We start from the raw sequence: 21,426 nt of genomic DNA on the forward strand, positions 1-21,426 counted from the left end.
AATGCGCTTTCCAAGTATATAACAACCTAAAAGATAAGATGACACGTGTGATGTCTTGAAAAATCTAAGGCCCTTTCTGTGACATTAATATGGAGATACTAAATCCTCTACTTTGGTAGCAAATGTGCATCATGTAACAACCTATGTTTTCAGAACCGGACCGGATAGCGACTCGGCCGAGGTCATGGGTCAGGGGTCAATGGATTCGACCGGGGGTCGATAGGGGTCGAATCGGATGACGTCATAAATAAAAATTATTTAAAAATTAAAATATTATATATATAATATCTAATAATATATTGATATTAATAAAGGTATATTCATATATATTTGATGTTTCAAATATATTTAACAAGAAAATACAAAGAAATTAGAACAATCAAGTAGCAATTTATATTATTTAATAAATATTAACAAGTTTAGAATTAAAATTATGAATTTAATTGAAAAATAACATCAAATTTTAGGACAATATTTATAAAGTATCAAATATTTGAGGTATATCAATAAGTTTTAACAATTTAGGGGGTCAAAACATAATATTAAAAAGTTTGAATTTTTTTTTTTTTAAAATTACTGTTGAACCGGAAAAACCGGTTTTTGTCCGGTCAAACCCCGATTTTTGACCGGCTTTGACCGGGTTTTAAATTTTCGGTTTTTTAATATGACTCGGACCGGCTACCTGGCCGGTTCCCGGTTCGACCGGCCGGTCCGGTCCGAGTTTCAAAACAGAGGTAATAACAACCGGAGGTGGATCAGAGACGAGCCTTTTCCTCATTCCATCTCAACACAGTTGTCATCCTCGGCATTTTTTTTTTTCTATTTAATTAAGGGCCTGTTTGGAAGTGTAGTTTTTTAGCAAGTTTGTATAAAATTAGTTTTTTAACAACTTTTGCTACAGGAATCCCAAAAAACTTCTCAAAGTTTTTTACTTGCACACTTCAAAAATCTAATACACAAAAAATTTCCCTTCAATTTTTCTTCTTTTTCCTCCCTCACCCAACCCACCACGCCAGCCACCATCTCCACCACCTCTCCCGGCGCCGGAATAGGTGGCCGGCGCCGGTCACCTTAAAAGTTTTTTTTTTCTGTCCCTCTCCCTCACCCCCTCTCCTCCCCTCTTCCCCTCTCCCTCCCCCGCCACCCTCCCCCTCCCGCTAGTTGCGATCTGGTCGCGCGACCAGATCGCAAAGGGAAAGGGGGAGGGGACCAGATCCCCCTCCCCTTTTGCAGTCTGGTCGCAGATCACAGCTAAGGGAGGGGGAGGGTGGCGGCGGAGGGAGAGGGGAAGAAGGCGAGAGAAAAAGCTAAAAATAAAAAAATCCATGGTCGGCCTTCCTCTGGCGTTGGAATGCGAGGGGGAAGGGAGAGGAGAAGGAAAGGGGAGGAAAGGGGTGGCGGTGGAGGAGAGGGAGGGGTGGCGGGGGAGAGGGGAGGAAAGGGATGGTGGGCAGAGGGGGGTGGCGGGGGAGGGAGAGGAGAAAAGCAAAAAAAAAAAAAAATTTGTATGTGTTTGCAGAGTTCGGGAGAGGGAACATGGGAGGAAGAAGGGGAAGGGAGAAGAAACGGGAAGGGAGGAAGGAAAAGAAAAAAAAAGAAAAAAGAAAAAAAAAGAAAAAGAAAAAAAGTTTTTTCATCCCACAAAGGTCCGTTTGGCCTCCAAAGTGGCTTCCTTGAACATTTTTCAGTGATTATTTCTACTACAGCCTCCACATATTTGTAAAGTGCACGTCCATGTGATTGCCAAATCAGGGATCAAGAATCAGCGTAGAGCCAAGATTTTCATGCAAGGAACTAGCGCAACTTTTACACCTGTACAATGTCCCATGGCTTAATCATATCTGCTGTTGTTGGATCATGGATGATGAACTTGCCTTTTGATCTTTGGACACTTGACACTAGCAACAATCAACAATTGGAGCCGCACAAGTATCCAGTACACACGCATACGGTATATTGCTATGGAACCAGTATATCAGGGCGTTTAAAACGATAAGCAGGAGAAATATGAAATACGATCAAAATTCTAGAAAAGAAAAATATGAAAGTACATATAATGATTGAAAAGTGGTGCTAATGACATTGACAGCAAAAGTAGCACCGACCATTCAGAGGTTAACTGCAACCAAAGATGGTTCTAAGGAAAGAAATGAAAGGAACAGTACCACATTTCAATTGAAGCTTGACACAAAAATGAGCAAAGGTGAAAATATGATCCATCTTTTGGATCAATTTAATCTGAACTGACTGCGCACAACCATTAGCACATCCGACCAAACTCATAATCTCATTGCTTGAGCATCACTTCTGGCCTGCCAATCACTTACAGGAATGGGGGCAATATCACCCATCTTCGAGGATACTTGGGTCTCCCGTCCTTTCCATCAAATAGCTGCAAAGTAAAGTGAAAATGAACATCAAAACAAAGTGAAGAACAGACTAACACGAGTGATCTCAATTCATTACAATTACACTGGTAGTGAATGTTCTGTCAATTTCTCTTTTTTTTTTTTTAAAAAAAAAAAGGCTCTACAACTAGATAGAGAGTTTGGAGCGATAATGAAATTGAGGAATAGCTTCATACTGCAATGATGCATAGATTTATTAAAGCAACTACAGTGACTACACAAGCCACCAGATGAATAACTTAGCAAAATGGTCAGACTCAGATCATTGGGGAAGTTCATACTAGCAGACACTGAAAAGGAGAGATTCTGCTATGGCATCTTGTGCATGTATTTCAAAACAAAATTTACCCACAGTAACAGCAAAAGGTTCATGAACAAGACAGATAGTTTAGTGATCTAAGAAGCTGGTGATAGAATTGTACATTTACATGCATAGGATTTTAATTTTTTTAATCTTCTATCAATTAAATACATATATCTCATTATGAAGAACGTTTAGAAGTCTATCCCCTCTGGATATACACAAGTTTGGATCAAAGTAAGAACAAAAGAAGGCTACCTTCCTCAATCGTCTGTGCTTTGCAAGTGCCCAGTTAGTCATAATGGCAGCTGCAACAACCATGAAAACATAGCCAGCTACGGTTTGCATTGCAATGTTGAATCCCAGCCACTGGTAAATTTCTGTGGTGTAATTGGCACATGTAACGATATTGAAAAGGAAGCCACGTGGGATTTGATATCCTCCACTACCATCAGCAGGACGAAGCTTTCTCAACAAAATATGGCAATAGAAGTTTGCCAATTGACAAGCCAACCCGATACCAAAGCCAATCTTCACTTGGAGATCACTAACAGGCGTGTAAAGTGGGTGATTGACATAATAAGCAATATAGGAGCCAAAGCTCCAGTAATAAGCACAATTACGGAAGACATTTGAAAGTGGGGAAGTGGCATGGCTGAAACGGTGCACGAAGAATGTTTCCATGATACGCTTGAAGTAGTGGAAACACCAGTAGTATAATGCATATGTCTGAACAGGGTGGATGACACGCTTGCCTTTATAGCCGAAAAATTGATACACATTGAAGAAATAGAAAAGAGGATAAAGAATAAGAGGCCCCAAGTATTCCCAGAAGAAAAGTGTGCTATAGGCAACCTGTAGACCTAGGTCCTTGAACACTACAGTCAACTCATTTGTGCTCTCACCAATGTACTCTTTAAGACTCTTCTTGTAGTGAAGAATGGTAGGCTTCTCCTTGGATCCAGGTGGGAGAGGGAGGGTGAGTCTTTGTCGAGAAGGATAGTATCTCTTGGCTGTTAACAAAAACGAGATTAATACAACACCTCATACGGATTAAGGAACAATTACCAGAAACAAAGAGACAAAACAAGCTACAGACAAGTAGTCCAGGAAAAAAAAAAAAGAAAAAAGAAAAAAACCAAAGCAAGGAGCAATTCAAAGGACCAATGCTGTAAACAATCAATGAGTTTCAGATGATCCAATATGTGGATGTTCTGGCACTGAAGAGCATTGTCACCAAATGACCAGGAATCATGATAAAAATTTGAATCTTGAAGCTCTAAAAGTAAACCTTAATAATCAGAAGTGTATAAACTTTTTTTCACCCTTTAATTTGTATAAGTTGACTGTGAAATATCTCTAAATGCGCTACACAATTCTACAGAATGGAAAAGCAATTGAGAAACTTGATGGCACTAGCCTCAAAATTAAAAAATGCCCACATTGTCACAGAATGTTATAATTCTGTGTGCTGCTCAAACATCCAATGCAACTAATGATCTGAAGATAAAATCTTCCATATTTAACAATATAAACATCAAAATTAAACTCATGAATAGCGTAGCAACTATTCACAACATTATCGTACATGCACAACTGTATGCATTTACTTTGATCTTTCACAATTGTTTAGACTCCTGACAGTGAGGATTTGATTCTATGAGAAAGAAATGAAACATTTCATGGTTACTAGTAAAGAACAACGCTTGGAAAACTAAGTTCACTAAGGAAAGCCCTGTACATTTGACAGGGTTCTGACAGTCTTCACAGGGGAAAGTTTGGCCACTTCACCTCACTGCCGTTGCTCAATGAGTCCATAATGCTCATGAGATGAACCCCGATGGCGGAGAAACTCAAGATTCAGATCAATGTGGCCTATCAATAAACCTTAGATTTTAGCTTCGCGAAAGGGCCATCTGCCCTCGATCTTTACAAAAGAGGCAAGAGAAAGTGTAAGAAATCTCAGAACTTTCGCTCCTTCCCACAGTCAATTTTAAGAAAGGTTCAAACTGGATATTTCTATCCATTCAATTGAAAAAAAATAAAATCGAACGAAAACACGGCTAATTGACCCAGAAGATAGTAGGATTGAACAATAATAACATACTGCTTGTAATAGTAAAAATAAACCGTGCCAATGTCGAGAAATGGGTATGTTTGGATTGTGGACTATTTTCAAAAATTTATTTGCTGGCATGATCAACCTATTTTACAAACATTTTTTTTAATCTCACGGGCATCACATAAAAAAAATACTATAATATCTACTATCCAGGTATAAAAAAGAGGGAAACTTGCAAGAACAAGCAGACTTGCACAAGCACTCGTAATAACAAACACGAATTCAGCTCAGATTATAAACCTCGAAAATAACGAAACCCAAGAAAGCAAAGCAACGTGAGAAGCATTTTCTACTGACTTACTTCGCTTATGGATTGCCTCCTGAAGATCAGCAACAGTAGCCTACAAGGACAGAGCCCAAAAGCCATCATATTTTCTCTCAATTCTAGTGTTGCAAATAAAAAAGACGACCCCTTTTAGCTAAATTGAGAAAATAACAAGAGAAGAAGAGGACAAATAGAATAGCATACGGAATCATCGAGGTCAAGGCCACCCTTTACTAGTTCTCTGCCGCTACGTGTAACAACCGTCACCTTCATCCTTCAAAGAGTAAGCCTCCGACAGACACAGCGAGAGAGGGTACAAAAGTTCTGAGAGGTGGAACGAAGATCTGAGGATCGCTGGTGTTTCGGGACTGGGGGGGGAGTTATAAATATAATAATTAATTATAAGAGTACTGAAATGTTTATGACGATGAAAAATGCTGATGGGGGTGGGGGCGGAGCACGTGAGTTGGCAAATGAGTGGGCGTTGCCTTGAATCTAATTTCGATCCAATGGCAGTAATTAATGGCGTGTGGTTGGGAAGTAGATAAACAGCCCATTCGCACCGATGAACCACCTTCCCGCTACCGGTCCTATTCTGGTAGTACTACGCCACTACAGTTCACGAATATCTGAAAACAGAAAAATCCTCAGTCAATTCATGGGCTCTTTCCCTGATTTGACTACCCTGTTCCAACTTTTAGAGCAATCAATTCTGTTACTTCGGATTATTGGACCAGATACAAGAATTATTACACACAACAACCAACTGGACTACTATTGTTCCAGTGAGGATTGTGCGAGGGAACTACTAGGTTCATTAATTAATTCAACAGAATTGGACTTGACAATACTCAGCACGGCAAGTAAACAAATTATATGTATGCAAGTGGGATTAAGGCCCTATATTTTGAAGAAATGTACTCTCAAGAAATGACTTGACGAACCGCTGTAACAATCCAATTTGCTGATTCTTGTCATTTCTCCAACCCCTAACCTTTTAAGGAGAGATTTGAAAGGAAGTATGTGGAAGAAAAAAGCAGTTTTAGAATCGGTATTTTCTTCTAAAATGACTTATCATTGGCAGTGGCTATTATGTTCTTGCATTTCTCCTAAGTTAGATATTCTGAGATTTTTTTTTTGCTTCACACAAAATTTTGCGCTCGGTGGAAAAGAACAGGGTGGGATTGCCAATTACTCCGGTTTGTCATGGGAATGGCATATCAATTAGTATGCAACATCAACCATGCATATTTAATACAAACAGTTGATTACACGTGCAATTTGCTTGTAAGTATCAATTATATCTAATTTGACAATAAAATACGGCTGAATTTACTTCAATTTTTCCTTTGCATAACTGCTAATATTAGTAAACAGTAGTCGCAAAGACAAGCCAAATACTACACTAAAAATTATTGCAAGGATTTGGGGATTGAGAATGAGCTCAAAGACAGTTGCAGTTCTCCATCTCTAACTTGATGTGGATTATTAACATGCCCTAGACACGTCACGAAGAGATCAAACTTGAACCGAAATTCAAATACTAGAAGACAAGTCCCCACCAAAAAAAGGAAAAATGGGGATCCAAATCACAGTGGAACTCATGAAATTGTATATACTTAAAAAAAGTTTCAAATGTATAAATTTATGAAGCACCACTGCTGGTACTGGTAGTGAGTGACTCCTGAATTACACCTCAACAGACAAGTGAAACTGGAAATTCATCAGTGTTTTTCCACGGGTTCTCGTTGAGCCCCATCAACGCTTTTCTCAATTGGAGGCAAAGTCTGCAAGCTCACCAGCAAACTACATTAGAGGCTAACTTCACAAAAAAGGTCCCAGTTAAAAATACTAGTAAAACTCAAGAGGAAAGTTTCGCACGGTTCGTCTGGGCATTTTATCGAACAGTTGTACAGCTGTGTGAGTATTTAGAGGGAGAGAGAAGGGGGGAGGGGTGTTACCAGATCAGGCTTAAATATGTTGTGGACGACCGAGGCACCGGCGAGGAGCGAAACGATCACGACTGCGCACGACCAAGGTAACGACGGCGTTCCAGTTGGCGGTTTCCCCCCTCCAAATTTCTGATTCATTTTCCACTTCCCAAGTTCGCAATTCCCTTGTACAAGACGCCCTCCAGTCGGAGTCGCCAGAAAGAGCGTTATACACTTGAATGCTTGATAATTATCAGGCCCATTATGATAACAGATGTCTTTCCAGGAGCCCAAACGTATATTCTTTGGGATGTGTTCCCAACGGCCAGATCAATGTCCAATGTCCTCTATCCGTCGGGATAAATCTGTGCTTGACTTCCCCGAAACTCCTCGCGGCCCAAAATAAACTGCACAAAAGAAAATGTCAAAGTTTTGCTTTATTTCGCGAGGAATAATTTTTTTTTTCTGTAAACAAACCGAAGCAAAAAATTTTTTTTTTTAAAAAATCACAATAACCCGTGGAGCTAGTTCGCAAAAGTTTTTCAAATGTATAAGCATTTATCTTTTCGAATAATGTTCTTAAGATAGTTTTCTTCATAATATTAGATAACTTTATTGCACAAAAAGAAAAATAAAAAAAAGAACTCTCAGAATTTAGATGTTAATTTGAATTTAAAATTCAATAGTGATGGTTTATATTGTTAGTATATATAAAATTTACTCTAAAATAATTTTACTGGATTCAACCATCTAGACTTTTTTGCTGGTTTTTATTTTTGTGCTACTCCGTAGTTTGGAGATGTGACAGTTTCTTAGGCCACAAGAAACCCCAAACATGCATGCACCACCGCGTCCAAAACACGTAATCCTGGTAGATGAAAAAGGAAATCACTGGAGAATTTCGCCACAATTTAGCTGCAAGTTTTTTTCATTATTTACACAAGGTTCACAATACACGTCAACTCAATTACCTCATCAATTTTCCTCCATAAATATACCAGAGCCAGGAGGGCATACTGTATCTATCTACATATTCTACAGCCTGCAAAATACAATCAACTGCTGGAAACTGTCCGTATAAATGTAAGTTCTTGAATTATTTTTCATATATGATAATAAGCTTCGTCGTCTTTGTTTACCAATAGTCCTTAGGCACATCATCCTGTGGAGTTATATGAAGTGGTTGCACCAAAATAGGAGTTTGTCCTCTGCGAGAAGAGATCTATAATATATGAATGACCCTGAATCTATTCAATTGCAGTATTTTGCTATCCCGGAGTACGTAGGAAATAGGAAATGGCTGGATTATCTGAAACACGCAATTACTATTATTATTTTTTAAATTTCTCCTTCTTTTTTTTTTTTTGTTCTTTTTGAACATATTAAGCTTAAGACCCCTAGAAGAAAGTTCAGAGCCCGATTACTTCTTTCTTCTCTCTTGTATTTGGAGTACATTTGCATTTTTCTGCTGAATGCCTTTGAATGCTTTTAATATTGTCAACGCTTCTATCAAAAAACTGAACCCTGACAATTCTTTGATTGTCTTTTTTTTCTTTTTTTGCTGTTTTGGTTCAAATTTAAGGAACATAAACATATATGCACACTATAATCTACATCCTGAATATATTTTGACGTAATGGAGCACAATATCTTAAAGAATATCAGTTAGAATAAAAGATATTGAATCTGTACATATTTTTTTCTTTAAAATAAATTGGCAATCTATATATGATTTTGCTATTAAAATTGTTACAAACATGGTAAGGTGTTCTCTTTTGCTTTCCCTAAGCATGTGGGATTTTTTTTTCTATGTTGTATGATTGAAAGGACACAGACTTTCCTAGGTCTTTCTTTACTCTTGAATTGCTGGAATGCTAGTCTTGCAAAGTAAAGGTAATAATAAATTTTAGGGTAGTTAAAGAAGAGACCGAGGTCCTCAAGCGCTAAATATGAAGTCGTTGGTTCTTACTATGAAAGTAATTTATTAGAGCTTATATGCTGTTCAACTGTATTGTTATAAATTTTTGTGAAAACCACTAATATGCGTTTTGTGTCCTAATATAGTCTACCTAACAATTCAAAAGTAAAGTAGATGAAAACTTCTGTTTGTTCAAATATATTCAACAGCAGTTGGTGGATTGAATAATAACGCGGACGTATTCTAATACAAACCTCATGCAAATATCTAGAAGTGGTACTGTTGTACCTAGTCGCTACCTGATTAGTCCTCTTGTTGTGTATTTTCTGTGGGAGCTAGGGCAGAATAATGATCAATGCTTGCGCGTTAATCTTAATTTATACTTGCTGTACCTTATGTCCGATTGCCCTTTAATTTTATACAGAACGCAGCTATAACCCAAACAAATTTGTTCCATATTTCGGTCAATGGCTTACTCTCTGCCCTTGGTTGCACCAAGCAACTTCATTCTCAAGCTTAAAATTCACTGCTCGAAATGCGAGAATAAGCTGAAGAGGATGCTGCTAAGAGCTCCGGGTGTTCATTCTGTTAGCATAGACGCAAAGCAAGGAACTGTTGCTATCTCAGGCAATGTGGCGCCTTCCACAATCTTGATGTTGCTTGAAAAGGGAGTAGGCAGAAAGGCGGAGCTTTTGTGGGAGCAAAGCCCTTCTGCTTCCTCTACTTCTTCAAAGCTAGATGGCCAGAATTTAGAAATTATAGCGGAATCGAAAGTGTTTGATGAACGATTTAATGACCCGAATGTGGTAGCCCAATTGGAGCGACTGTCAGGAATCCAAGGGTTGAAAAATATTCAGGTAACCTATTCCAAGACCATTAAGTTGAGCTTCAAGGGTGAAAAAGACGATTTAAGTGACAAAAATGTGGAAGTTACTGCTCGGGACCAGGGTAGTGGGATTTTTTGTGAGGCTTCTGCGTCGTGTTGCGGTGGCCATAATCATGGTGGTGTGCATAGGAATGTGCACGGAAATGGAATTGGCGGATGCTGTGGAAATCATGCGGCTGGTTATCCCATTGCTTCATATGTTTGCCCTGTGCACAGTTGTGACGGAAATTCCTACTGGCCGCCACATGCATGTGGATCTGTACCTCCACCGGCTCCGCAACCACCGTGTCCTGGTTGTAGTCCATCAGCCCCGCCTCTGGGGACTACTTATGATACCCCGCCTCCACCGCCGCCACCAGCTTCAATGGGCTATTCGTACTTTAGCCCTTTCAGCGATGATAACCTTTCAAGTGGCTGCAACATCATCTGATGCTAAAATACTACTGCGCATACATATTATGACGTAGCTTCAAGAATAACGAGCACATGGCCAAACTCCAGCAATTGGCGCACCTATTCAGCTTGCTAATCATTTCTTTTCTTAAACAAAGATATTTTGGCTTGAATTGATGTTGCGTCATTAATTTGAGTCTGTAAAATATTCCACCGGTTTGTACAAATTATAACTTTGATTATCTGCGTTCCTCCATTTTCATGTAATTTCTGACAGTCTTGCTGCAAGATGTCAAAATATAAATGTGTGACTATTCTTCCACAAGGCTAGTAAAAGCTTCTTTTTCGGTTCTCAGTCAGCCGAAACATTTAATCGAGTTCACTAAAATGAGAGTCAATAAAAAAAAAAACAGAAAAAAACCGATTGCTATTAATTTTTCATGCACATTAATTTGCAACCGTGAGATACAATAACTTGGTGGAAAGGGGAAATAGTACTGCAAAATATTTAATCCCAAATTCTGCGGGATTCGATCCCTGGAATGATTAAGCTCTCTTAGGGAGAGAGAAAGCTGAGAAAATTGACGATATTGCAGCGAACAAGAATCCTAGTAGACAAAGGCTGGTGGCTGCATCAGCCTTGCTTAAGAATTTATCAACCCCAGAATCACTCCGATCTACAAGTCTCTTAAAATCTTGGGTCATACCGAAACTCGCTGCAGCGCCCGTTGCAAGTACGTATGATATAACCTGGAAAGCCAATTTATATAGTTATTATGCAGTTTATAATTAGAATAATGTTCATTTTATATTGTCCTGGAGTTCACATCTTGATCTAGACTTTCTTTTAATGGCCATGGCTGTTAAAAGAAAAAGCAGGGAAGCATACGCGTATTGGACCAGTCAACCGTTAACAAGTCAGCGATGTTTCTTAATTGAATTGGTTAATTAGTCAATCAATTTCACATGTTCGATTCACGATTTTGTTTAGGAAAATATGGCCATATCAGTGGTGGATTTAAGGTGAGGGCCCCTTAAATTCTTATAGTACCTATAAAATTTTGATATAATATCAAGTGTGTCTCTTGAATTTTTTTAGGAAGGATGTAAAAAAAATTACGTGGTCCTCTAAATTAGTTCATAAGTTAAAAATTTTAAAAGAATATGTGGGCTATAAAATTTCATTTAAAGTAAACTGAAAAAAGCTTTTTCATTTCAACTTATTGGTGAATTTTTTTTTTTTTTTTTGCTTAAAAAACTAGAAAAAGAGTAGGTAAAAAATTTTAATGTTGTTTTTGTCTCCACTGAGAATTTTTTCTGGCTCCACCATTGGACCATATTTTCGAACCCTTTTGAGCAAAGTATTTTCGAAACCTGAAAGCTAAGAAAGAACGGGAACATGTAATATCAATTCAGGCTAACTGTAATAGTATGCTTATGAAGTCCTCCTAATATGCTCTAAAAAAATGTTATGTGCCAAAATTGTATGTAATTAAAATCAGAAGTAATAGAAAGATCCATAAAATCAGTTAACTTCTTGGAATCAATCCGCTTACAGCTACTTGCTAACCCTTTGTTCAAGTATTAGGCCTACTTTCTTTCCACTTTTTTTTTTTTTTTCTCAATCATCTATCTTATGTCATACACGTCAAATCACAAAAGTTATTACAGTAAATAATCTTTACTCCAAATGGAGTCATTGATTTATATTTAGGTAAACCAATAATACATAATTTTGTTTGTGCATTGAATGAGAAGTGGGAACAAAAGTGGAATATAAAGGGAAGAGAAGGTCATATACCTTGTCACCATAGAAGTCCAACTGAAGCATCCCGTCGCCGCCGATGCGATTTCCAGTGCTTACCAGGAAGATGGTTAGTGCAGTTTGGAAAAGAGTATATGCAAGTCCAATAACAATGGCACCCAGCAGGTACCTGCAGAACTCGAGAATAAGTTTGAAGAAGCTGAAATCCCACTAACTAGCCAAGAAACATATTTTACAAACCAAAGTATATAAATAATTAATAGTCACATGATGGTTTTTTAAATAATGATTAGTCATTTCTATGAATATCATTCATGGTTATAACTTGTAAACATTTCCGAACTTAAAATTACTACCGTGACTAGAGGTGGAGTTCATGACAATTACCGGTAGGCATGGAAATCGGTGAACTTGGTTTTGACATCACCATAATCCGATCTTTCGGTGTAAGTGTTGGTTATGAGGATGATAACGGATATGAGCAGGCAGACGAACGTTAAAATCCTCACCAACAGGCTCACTATCGGAGAAACCGCGGTGGAAGGTGGAGGAGCCATATTTGTTCAGTCTTCCTGGCCAAGGTGGCTTTCTCGTGCTGATGGACTATATAAGTTGGTGGAATTGTGGTAGTATTGCTAGGGAAACTAATACATATAGGAGTAGTATCAAACTTTTACAACTTAGACAGCTGGTATCAATCCATATACTCCTGTTATGTAAACCATTCTCTTAATTTATACTACTGGACTACTATAATATAATGCTATCTATCATCGCCGTGCAGGAGTTGACTCTGACTTAATGATCACCAAACAAGTCAACGACTTCTTTTTCTTCGCGTACGAATGACAAAGCGCTCCATATTTTGTACTCAGCTCCCACATGCATCGTTTACTTTGATGAAAGGAAAGCTGCGGCTAATTGCTAAGCTGTTTGCTGGTAATTACATGGTTGACGCGAAGACAGCGCGAATGTCAACCTTCAAAATTAATCGAACGGTTCTACTTTTAACTTTTGTATAATTGTATGGATATATAAAGAAGAGGAATTAGCTGGCGACCAGATTGAATGCTTAAATAGTGCTTGACTCCAACACATACATCCATGAGAAATACGGAGGAAAAAATGACTTCTCATTCTTTTCCGTTTTTATTTTGTTCATTACTAAGAATGGCTCATTCAACTGAGAATATAATTTCCTACAAGAATTGGATGCAGCTATAAATGATATCGTGATTCCTGATAGACGTTTTAGCCTAGCTACATGTATAAACGGAAAGAGGAAAAAGATTTCGGGCAGGCTATGAAAAGAATATAATTCCTATTCTTTTTATTGTTTGAAAATGAATCCTAATTCTCATTACTAGCTCTATTTTTCCTACTTAAAACAGAGCCTAAACGAAGCATCCAATTTGTGATCGACATCAATGTTGAAACTTCTGAAGTACTATTTTTTCTTTGATTTAGCAAGTATGTTTTCAATTTTCGCTGTTATAGTACTATTATAGTTAATATGAAAACGTAATTAAAGGACGTTGTCATCTCATCATAATTAGCTAGCTAAGTGAGACTCGTCACGACGCGTTTTGCACTTGATCATTAGTGGTACACCACAATTATGGAGAAGTTTCCCAAGTTTATGATTTTGAACAAGAAGTTAATTTCCCCAAATTTCATTGCATGAGTACATTCAACCTCTCACACCATCAATTTACAGGCAGCACAATTTAACTATGCAAGTCAAACTGCCTATTCACAATTTGCCGTCAATTACCTAACAAAGATTCTTATAACGCTGCGGTCAACGTGGGGTGGGGCTAAAGTCAGTTAACTCCTTTCCTTTCTTGTGTCCTTGACTGGCCGAATTTTCCGGTCCAATAAAATAGACAAGCTACAGGGCTCGAGCTTTTTATCCTCAGGGTTTGAGTTTTATGGTATAGCATCCTATCTCAGAAACTCTCTTTTTGACTTTAAGAATGCGTTTGGAAGGAGGGATTTGGCAAGAAAAGAAAAAGAAATCGATAGAAATATGAGTTTTCATCATTTAGAAGTTTCTTGAAGTCAGAAAAGAAAGGAAAAGGAATGAGTTGGCCAGATCTGTTCCACACCAGAGCGGAGAAAAGTTTTTTGCCCATTTGTTGGCCGATTTGGACATAAAATAGAAGAGTGCCTGTATAATAACATTCTATATATAACGCAAGAATACATATTTTACCTTCATCTTCCTTGATACGTACGCCGCAGTTTTGGAGAAGTTTCCCAAGTTTTCGTTTCTTTGAATAGGAAGTTCCCCCAAATTTCATGGGCATGATTATATTCAATTTTTATCATACCAATCAAGAAAATCAGAAACGGGTAGCAAAATGTAAGCCAAACTGCCTACTTATAATTTGCAAGCGTCATAAGAGTTGCGGTTGCTTCCAATGACGAGCAATCTCCTACCAAAAATAACGGAAGAAAAAAAAAAAAGAAATACCAGCAATTAGATCTCGACTGAGAGGGGTTATATTTCCCGTTTTGACCCTTGTCGTCAGCCTAAAAGTAGGAGCATGCATTACGCAGTGGTACATTTGCCCTACGTCATAGTTTCTAGAGCTTAAAACCTAGTAGTCACTAATTCATGTCTAACTGGGTTTCCACAAGTGACTAATCAGATCACTGGAATTTGGTCGGTGTATAATCAATTATCTCTTTTGGCAAAGCTGTAATGCCCAACTGACTGTTGAATGGATGGCACTCCAATTGGTCTGGAACCGATGTTAAAATGATTCTTTTGGGTTATCTTTACAAAAATGCTGCGCCGTTAATGCTTACTGATGTGATAAATAAGCAGAAACCAAACAAGTTTACATAGGAAAGGCTTGAGCAATACTATCATCACATTATTCAGATATACAGTTTGGCAACTTACGAAAAAACATACAGAACCAAATTACGAGCGTCCCAGACAATCCAACGACATAAGAATTAACAACAGCAGAAAGGCAAAAAAAAAAAAAAACTGCAAATTGGAGTGAGCTGCTTCTGCTCAGTCCACTTCCTCAAGTTTAAAACCAAAACCGCTACTAGATCCAGATTCCGTGAAAGGAGATCCAGATCCAGTGAAAGGAGGATGATCGTGCATGGGAACCCGTCCACCATCAGCACTCCGGTATATCTCGAGGATTATCGGGTTCCAGATGCTCTCAAGCTCGCTCCTCTTCTCCTCAAATTCATATGTTTCTGCATGCTGATTTCTTGCCAACCATTCAACGGAGTCCTCAATCGCATCCTCAATCTTCTCTTTTTCAGCCGGAGACAGCTGAGAACTTATGCTATCGACTTTCATGGTATTTTTCATGTTGTATGCATAATCCTCTAAGGCAATCTTTGCCTTAACCTTCTTTTTGAACTGCTCATCCTCGTACTTGAACTTCATAGCTTCCTGAACCATCCTCTCGATTTGTTCTTTTGACAGTCTTCCCTTGTCATTAGTGATGGTAATCTGATTCTTCTGGCCTGTAAATTTATCCTCCGCAGAGACATGTAACATCCCGTTGGCATCAAGATCGAAGCATACATTGATCTTAGGGACTCCTTTAGGGGCTGGAGGAATGCCACGCAGCTCAAACTTGCCTAAAAAGTAGTTATCTGTTGATCTTGCTCTCTCACCCTCGAACACTCGAAAGGCAACAACGGTTTGGTTATCTGAGCTTGTATGGAATACTCTCTCCTTTCTTGCAGGGATTGGGGTGTTCCTAGGGATCACAACACTCATGACTTCTCCGATAGTTTGTACGCCCAAAGATAATGGGGTGACATCCACCAGTACAAGGTCCTGAACCTTCTGGATGTTTTCATTGCCCGTGCCTCCTAAGAGTACGGCTTGAACAGCTGCGCCATAGGCTACAGCTTCATCTTGGTTGATGCTTTTGCAAAGCTCCTTGCCGTTGAGGAACTCTTGCAACAGTTCCTGAACCTTTGGAATCCTGGTTGAACCACCTACAAGGACCACATCGTGGACCTCAATCTTGTCCATCTTGGCATCCCTCAAACAGTCTTTAACTGGATCAATGCACTTCAAGAACAAATCCATGTTCAGCTCCTCGAATCTTGGCCGAGTAATGGTCGATTGAAAATCAATACCGTCAAACAAGGCATCAATCTCGATTGATGTCTGAGCGGCAGAAGAAAGGGCCCTCTTGGCTCTCTCACAAGCGGGCCTCAATCTCCTGAGAGGTCTGGGACTTCCACTAATATCTTTGTTGTGCCTTCTCTTGAACTCTTGGACAAAGTGGTCCACCATTCTGTTGTCAAAGTCTTCTCCGCCGAGATGAGTATCCCCAGCAGTAGCTTTCACTTCGAAAAAACCCTCTTCAATAGTGAGAACAGAAACATCGAAAGTACCACCTCCAAGATCAAAAATAAGAACATTGATCTTGCCCTTGCAATTGGACTTCTTGTCAAGACCATAAGCAATGGCAGCAGCGGTTGGTTCTTTAATAATACGCAATACATTGAGGCCAGCAATGACTCCAGCATCCTTGGTTGCCTGACGCTGCGAGTCGTTGAAATAGGCAGGGACCGTGACAACAGCATTCTTCACTGTGGACCCAAGGTAGGCCTCCGCAATCTCCTTCATCTTTCCAAGAACCATAGACGAAATCTCCTCTGCTGCAAATTGCTTTTCCTTCCCTTTGTGGGTGACTACAATCATGGGTTTGTCGCCTGGACCACGAATAACCTTGAATGGCCATAGTTTTATGTCATCTTGAACACATGAATCGCTGAAGCTTCTCCCAATCAATCGCTTGGCGTCTGCAATGTCAACAGACTGATATCAATTATGTAAAATGGGATGTCAACAGAAGCAGAGGCGAGCAAAGACCTCAGCTCGAAGTCGGGAGCAGAAATTGTTTTCCGATGGATAATAGTGAACAAAATTCTTTTTTTTTCCCTTTAAAAAGAAAAAAAAAAAAAGAGACAATGTTAGAAAGCCTTGACATCTAATATGCTAGAAAACATATCAGAAGATTCAGAAAACAAGATTATAAACATTCGAGTAGCAGCATTTTTTTAATTCTGATTTGAAATACTTTTAATATCTTTTTGTGCAACTTGAGAAGGCAATTTTTGGAAACCGTTAAAAAATGAAAAAAAGTTTTCTAAGCTATTTTTTCTGACGTTGGGGAGGCAGCTAACTGCCCACCTCCAAAACATTAAAGAACGAATAGCTCTTAGTTGATATTTCCAAGGATCGAAACTGAAGTAATCTTTTTTTAGTATTTTCAGATTAATCTATAATCATTGACATTGTGAAGTATATTTAGTACAATAATTTCAACTTAGATAATCTAAAAAAATGGCCCGACCGTTTTGATTCCATTCAACACTTTTCGTTGTTAAACGTTTCAAACACTCAAACCATTTCAAAAGTCTGTATTGATGATTTGTTCGCAGTTTTTGATTTTTGGAAACCGAAAAGTTGAAAACGAACCAGAGTACATAAAAATAGTGTCTTATTGAATTTGGTTGCTTATCAATTAATGATTACCAGAAATTATATGTAATTATAATTGAAACTTTACTACTATTTTGTTAGACTTTCAAGATTGATCTAGTAACTAACTTTCAACAATATGATCCTCAACTCTCTTTAAACTTTGGAGGTTTTTTTTTTTGGTTCTAAATCCCAGAATTTCAATAAACCTGCTAAAAACAAAAACAAAAAAGTGTAAGTTTTAAAGTGGTTAAATTCCTTAACTGACTGAATTTACAATGGTTAGATTTTGATTGGGAGAACTTTTGACCTAAAAATGGAAAATCTTCCAATGATAACCACTCGATGCATCTCGTGTCATGTACACACGTGGAGTTTCGTTTCTTTATTTTTAAGTAAACTATGTCAGACCTAAAATTACTTTTGTAAAAGAAACTTTACATTACTTTTGTAAAGAAACTTTACATTACTTTTGTAAAAGAAACTTTACATTAAAAAACGTATGCAAATACAGATTCACAATGATAAATGGTAGTTTTTTTAGGGTAAAATATACTTTACTCCTTATGGTTTAGCAATTTTTTATATAAATCCCCATAATTTCAAAACCTATACATAACCTCATCATAATTTGGACTACAGTGTCAAGGCAACAAAAATAATCCTCTGTAATGAAATCCAAGGAAATGTCAAGAATATACATAACCAAAATATATAAAGGTTGAAATGACCACAATATATAAATATAATATGTATGACATTTTAATTCTTTATAATTTTATGTTTTACTACATAATCCCTTTATGATTTTCAAAATATATACGTAATCCCCTTGCGGTTAATTAATAATTTTCAACTTCACAAATAAGTACTTTTGATATTTTAATTGATTCTGTTATGAAATGCAAATTCCGTAATTTGACACTTTAGTTCAAATTATGAAGAGATTATATATAATTTTTCAAATCACAAAGGAATTATGTGAAAAAGCATTAAATCACATGGGATAAAGTGTATTTTACCCTTTGTTTGAAGAAGAATCGTGCGATGCTTCAATGAAGTTTAGCAGAAAAACCCATCAAAAATTCCAACAATATCTTTAGTGTTTTCAAGAAAAAAAAAAAAAAAAAAAAAGCTCATTCGCGTTGAACATATATTGCATTTCCGCGCGTTAGACAAATATATGTAAGAATTAAGAACATAATGGTTAAGTAAAGAAGGTTGGTAACTGAGAGATAAAGAAATGAGGAATACATCGGAGTCAATAAATTTCATAAGATCTTACCAAAAACGGTGTTGACGGGATTCAAGGCAACCTGGTTCTTAGCGGCATCGCCAATAAGGCGCTCAGTGTTGGTGAAAGCTACATAGGACGGCGTCGTCCTGTTCCCCTGATCATTTGGTATGATTTCAACTCGGTCGTGTTGCCAAACGGCCACGCACGAGTAAGTGGTGCCCAAGTCAATTCCTATTGCAGGTACTTCGCCTTCTCCAGCCATTACAATCTTCCACCCAAATGATCAAAAACAAAATTCAGTTCCTGCTTCCTTGCTGTTGAGAAACAAGTTTCCTATCTGTTTCAGTTCGCCCGAGGTATACCTTTTCAGTTACCACTACAGAAGTTGCAGATTGCCAAGCTTGTAGGCTCTCTCAAATATTATGCTAATCAAAACTCTTCGCAAGGCTTTCTGTCGAAATGTGGAAAAGACGAAGGAACTTCCCGAAGCCAGAAACCAAGTTGATTTACAACGAAGGAACGAAAGAGCTCAGAATTGGGAACTTTTTTTGGTTGTTCTTCGATACACCAATGAACCAGCTGTAGAGCCCTTTTAAACAAATCAAAGCAACAAGCAAAACTTAAAAGAAGTAGAAAGTACCAGACCAACCAATCAGAAAACATCACAAACAAATCCTCTTGTTACTTGAGTACTAAAACAAAATGACTTCCTTAATTAATAGGTAAACTAATAAAATAGCAATTAAAGGATAGACTTGGTTTAGAATCCTACATTCGTCCTCTTGGATATACTACTTTATACTTCTCTCTTCCTGGTTTGAATATTCCTCTTTTATTTCCCTTAATTTCATTTTATGCAACAATTATTGGACTATATAGAAACAGAAAACGGATAAACAAAGCAAGTAAACTTCAAGGAAAATACTAAGTTGGCTTGCACTATGTACATATTTATATACGTATATTGATGAGTAATGTTTGATACTATGACGAAGTCAATGGATATCTATCTACCTTGGAATGGAGTAATTAATATTTTCTTCCTCCTAACTTCCATTTTTAACAGAAAAAGAAGGAATAATATATGTGGCTATTATACCTATCACATGGTCTGGAAATTAACCAGTGAACCAAGCTCACAACAAGTATTTGGTCAAAATTGTTTAAGGTTTATATATTCATACATTTTGTACGGTGGGAAAAATAAATATGGAATATTACAATTTTCGCATTCGAAATTTTGCCGTGTGGCGGAGGCTATTGTTTTCTTAGCAGTGCAAAGTTTCTGAAGTTTCATTGCTGTAGATACCAGCATTGACTTTTGCCAAACGACCACAAAGTCCATATTCTTCTTTTTTTATTTTTCATTTCTTTTGCAGCGAGGCCAACACGCTAAGAAGCTAGGTTTTTTTTTCTGTCTTTTGCCAAAGCTGAGAAACTCAGACCTTTGTGTAGATAAACCTAGATCCCCGAACAACCTTCAAAACCGGCAACTTGTGAAGGCGTCTTGTGAAGCCGGCAACTTAAGAAGCTAGCTGATTGCTGGTAGTTATATTACTGACCCAGAAAGTCAAGCATAGAACCGACTTGGAATGTTCCAGCGGCTCCAAAAGGCTCCATGCCATGATGCTAAAGTAAGATGTGGGCGTTGGTTGAGCTGTCATGACAAACAAAACAATAAAAGGGTCCGTTTGAATTAGCTATTTTTTAGGGTATTTATAAAATATTTTATTGTATTAATGTATATGAAATTTTTTTTATTATAGATATTTTTCGTGATATTTTTTGAGATGTTTTTGGAAAATATTTTGAAACATTTTTAAAAATTAAAATTTTTGTGATATTTTTAAAAAATTACCACCACTGCCACTACCTCCTCCCTCTCTCTCTTTCTCCTCCTCCCCTCCTCCCCCATCTCTTTTCTCCTCCCATCTTCCTCCTCCATTTCTTTCCTCCCCTTCTTCCTTTCCCTTCCCCTCCTTTAGTCGAGCCCAGATTTAGGGGGGAAGGGTAAGGGAGAAGGGGAGGAGAAAAGGGAGGGTGAGGAAATAGGAAAATGGAGTGGATGGTGACGATGGTGGATAGGGATGGCGGTGGTGGGTGGTGGTGATCGATGGAAGAAGAAAATAGTGTATATTTTATTTTTATTTTTTGTATATTTGGAGTTATTTTTAATATATCTATGGATGTGGTGTTTTTAAAATTATTTTTTATTGTATATTATTGTAGTATTGTATATAAAAAACTTGTGTATTATTGTACCATTGTATTTTTAGAAGTTGACTTGTAGAAAATTTCACGTCCCTTTGTCACTCTCTTTTGGCCCATAACATGAATACCAACCGATCATTTGTACATATACCAACCGATCAGATGTATATATGGTTTTTTAGAAGTTGACTTGTGGAAAATTTCACGTCCCTTTGTCACTCTCTTTTGGCCCACAACATGAATTCCAACCAATCAGATGTATATATGGCTCCACCAGGTATTTAAAAAAAAAATGTAAATACAGTGGAGAATCTCTTACTACACTGTTCCATTTAGGTACAGCTCCAATCCGACAAAGGCTAGAGGGCTGTGCCTAAAAACGGGTTTCGCTTTGGTGGTAAAACAACCAAAATTAACATCTCAAGTTTCACAATTACGAGCGTAGTCTAATAATATGAGTCACGTTTGTCCCTCAATTTGTGAGGTACTTAATTATTTTGTGTCTCTTAA

The 21,426-nt window shown here is 37.7% G+C and overlaps 4 protein-coding genes across 4 annotated transcripts; 1 reads left to right on the forward strand and 3 right to left on the reverse strand.

Moving 5' to 3' along the window:
• Positions 1–2,006: 2,006 nt before the first annotated feature.
• On the reverse strand, positions 2,007–7,263 carry LOC113730484 (very-long-chain enoyl-CoA reductase-like). Its single transcript, XM_027255195.2, has 6 exons — positions 7,058–7,263; positions 6,792–6,883; positions 5,301–5,725; positions 5,133–5,172; positions 2,968–3,722; positions 2,007–2,392 (listed from the first exon to the last, which is right to left on the reverse strand). Exons 3-6 carry the CDS (start codon positions 5,367–5,369, stop codon positions 2,324–2,326), a joined length of 933 nt encoding a protein of 310 aa, XP_027110996.1. The 5' UTR covers positions 5,370–5,725; positions 6,792–6,883; positions 7,058–7,263; the 3' UTR covers positions 2,007–2,323.
• A 794-nt stretch (positions 7,264–8,057) lies between these two features.
• On the forward strand, positions 8,058–10,536 carry LOC113733455 (uncharacterized). The gene is made up of 2 exons (XM_027259821.2): positions 8,058–8,110; positions 9,370–10,536. The coding sequence occupies exon 2, from the start codon at positions 9,413–9,415 to the stop codon at positions 10,259–10,261; it is 849 nt and encodes a 282-aa protein (XP_027115622.1). The 5' UTR covers positions 8,058–8,110; positions 9,370–9,412; the 3' UTR covers positions 10,262–10,536.
• Positions 10,537–10,627: 91 nt separating this feature from the next.
• LOC113730489 (CASP-like protein PIMP1) lies at positions 10,628–12,674 on the reverse strand. The gene is made up of 3 exons (XM_027255202.2): positions 12,377–12,674; positions 12,026–12,158; positions 10,628–10,974 (listed from the first exon to the last, which is right to left on the reverse strand). The coding sequence occupies exons 1-3, from the start codon at positions 12,544–12,546 to the stop codon at positions 10,771–10,773; spliced, it is 507 nt and encodes a 168-aa protein (XP_027111003.1). The 5' UTR covers positions 12,547–12,674; the 3' UTR covers positions 10,628–10,770.
• A 2,176-nt stretch (positions 12,675–14,850) lies between these two features.
• On the reverse strand, positions 14,851–19,329 carry LOC113730502 (heat shock cognate 70 kDa protein-like). Its single transcript, XM_027255214.2, has 2 exons — positions 18,754–19,329; positions 14,851–16,786 (listed from the first exon to the last, which is right to left on the reverse strand). The coding sequence occupies exons 1-2, from the start codon at positions 18,965–18,967 to the stop codon at positions 15,018–15,020; spliced, it is 1,983 nt and encodes a 660-aa protein (XP_027111015.2). The 5' UTR covers positions 18,968–19,329; the 3' UTR covers positions 14,851–15,017.
• Positions 19,330–21,426: the final 2,097 nt, after the last annotated feature.

The sequence above is a fragment of the Coffea arabica genome, chromosome 2e (genome assembly GCF_036785885.1).
Source record: "Coffea arabica cultivar ET-39 chromosome 2e, Coffea Arabica ET-39 HiFi, whole genome shotgun sequence".
In the NCBI taxonomy this organism is placed as follows: domain Eukaryota; kingdom Viridiplantae; phylum Streptophyta; class Magnoliopsida; order Gentianales; family Rubiaceae; genus Coffea; species Coffea arabica.